The 2106-nt window shown below is 60.5% G+C and overlaps 1 protein-coding gene across 1 annotated transcript in view; it reads right to left on the minus strand.

Moving 5' to 3' along the window:
• Positions 1-1475, minus strand: part of SDRG_02465 (hypothetical protein) — a gene marked incomplete at both ends in the record, with an annotated part of 2509 nt that extends 1034 nt beyond the window's left edge. The window contains one exon of the mRNA XM_008608054.1: positions 15-1475. Within this exon, the coding sequence (XP_008606276.1) occupies positions 15-1475 (1461 nt within the window). The remainder of the gene's footprint in view (positions 1-14) is intronic.
• Between the last annotated feature and the right edge of the window lie 631 nt (positions 1476-2106).

Raw genomic sequence — 2106 nt, forward strand, 5'->3', positions numbered from 1 at the left:
TGGCCTGGGTTGACGAGGAAGACGCCGCCGGGAAGGAAGTAGTTGTCGCGCGCATGGAAGTCACTAGGGCGGACTATGTCCTTGAAATACGGCGAGTCCTTTGGGCACTCACTCAAGTCCTTTTGCCAGTCGCCGTCGTAGATGGCCGCCTGCGCCTGCTTGAGCGAGGCGGGGACGTTGCCGCCTGTGAGATTCGCACCGCGCTTCACGACCGGCGGTGCGACGCCGCGCAGACCGCGCTCCGTCAGCGAAAAATCTGCGGGGTACGTGTGCACCGCCGCTGAGAACGCCGCGAGCGCCACAATGCCGAGCACCAAAACCGGCGTGATCCACTTGGCCTTGCGCCGGCGCAGACGCAGCTCGACGTCTTCGTACGTAAAGATGCTCAAAGCGACTGAGACGAGGAGAATGAACCACGGCTCGGCAAAGAACGGGCGCGGCGCCGTCGCCGGATACCGATCCCCAGAGAATACAAGGAGCGGCCAATGCCAGAGGTAGAGGCAGTAGCTGATCTTGCCAATGTAGACAACAACGGCGTTGCTGAGGATGTAGCGGTTGAACGGCGTGCGGGGACCGGCCGCCATGAGCAAGGTCGCGCCGACAGTCGGGAGCAGCGCCCAAAAGCCGGGAAACGCGCGGTCTTCGTTGACGGTGGCAAAGCCGACGACGACGAGACCAAGGCCAACCACCGACATCCAACCGCCATACTTCGGCGCATTGTCGGATGTAGCAAGCGGCTCCAACGCCTGCGACGCCACGTAAGAGAGGAGACCGCCCATGGACATTTGCCAGAAGCGGCAGAGCGGCATGTAGAACGACACCTTGTTGTCGCGGTAGCCGAGGAAGGCAATGTTGGTGCCAAAGCTCAGCACCATAAACGCCACTTGGAAGATGATCGCGCGCTTGTACGAGAGCTTCATGATGATGGCGCAGAAGAATGGCCAGAGAATGTAGAACTGCTCTTCGACGCCGAGCGACCAGAGGTGCAAGACCGGGTTCGCACCCAGATCAAAGTACGCCTTCTCGAGCGAGAGCACTTGGAGGTTGGCGGCAAAGACCGTCCCGGCAAACATGGTGGCGGCCATGAGCTTGAGCTTGGGCGCCATGAGGTAGAGGTACCCGAGCCAGAGCGTCGCGCTCAGCACGATGATGAGCGTCGGGAAGATGCGGCGGACGCGGCGCTCATAGAAGCTCGCGTACGTAAACTTGCCGCGCTTGTGCTCCTTGAAGAGGATGCCGGAAATGAGAAACCCGGAAATGACAAAGAAGATGTCGACGCCAATGAAGCCGCCGGGAAAGAGCTTGGGGTACGCGTGGAAGACGAGGACGGGGAGCACGGCAAGCGTACGAAGACCGTCAATGTCGGGCCGGTAGCTGTGGCTCGGCGCGGGCGGCGCGTGGTCCGAGAGGAGGACAGCGTCGTACTCTGTGTCGGGCTCGTCGATGTTGGAGTTGCGCTTGTCGATGTCGGCCATTTGCGCTCCACTTGACCAAAGGGTTTGTGACGTTGAGTGAAGTTGAGGTTGAAGGCCGTGTTACACACCTACGTCACAGCTGGGTTGGACCCTTGCCCCACCCGGACAACTATTGCAGAAGATCATTCCGCCCTCCTCGTAGTGGCCTCGCCTCGCCCAGGAGGCTGAGAGCCGCGCACGGTATACACGCCGGCCTCGCACCTCCTCTCGACCTTGATCACGAGCCTGCGCTGCCTTGAGCAAACAACGTAAGGTAGCCACCTCAGTCGCCGAAGTCGTGGCTGTCCTGTCCAGTCCAGCCGTTTGTCCGGGTTGTATGTCTGGGAAAAACGGGGCAGAGCCGCTCAACCCCTCTGGGCAAGCCCGCAGGCACCCACCCACGAGCCCAGCCACCCATCGACTATCTCCCGGGCGCGATTCAATCGACACGATGGACACTCTTGAGAGATAGTACTGCTTCTGATATGCATGCTGGCTGCGGAGAGATGCGATGACGAGGAAGGTACACATACATGGTTCTAAATTGGTCGCGATTCAAGCGCAAGCTCGGATTACTTTTGGAGGCGCGCGGCGTCGACGACTTGGTCGATCACCGTGAGGTAGCTGCGGGCAAAGTGCGTGTTGAGGTGCA

This window comes from Saprolegnia diclina, assembly GCF_000281045.1.
Source record: "Saprolegnia diclina VS20 unplaced genomic scaffold supercont1.5, whole genome shotgun sequence".
Classification (NCBI taxonomy): domain Eukaryota; phylum Oomycota; class Saprolegniomycetes; order Saprolegniales; family Saprolegniaceae; genus Saprolegnia; species Saprolegnia diclina.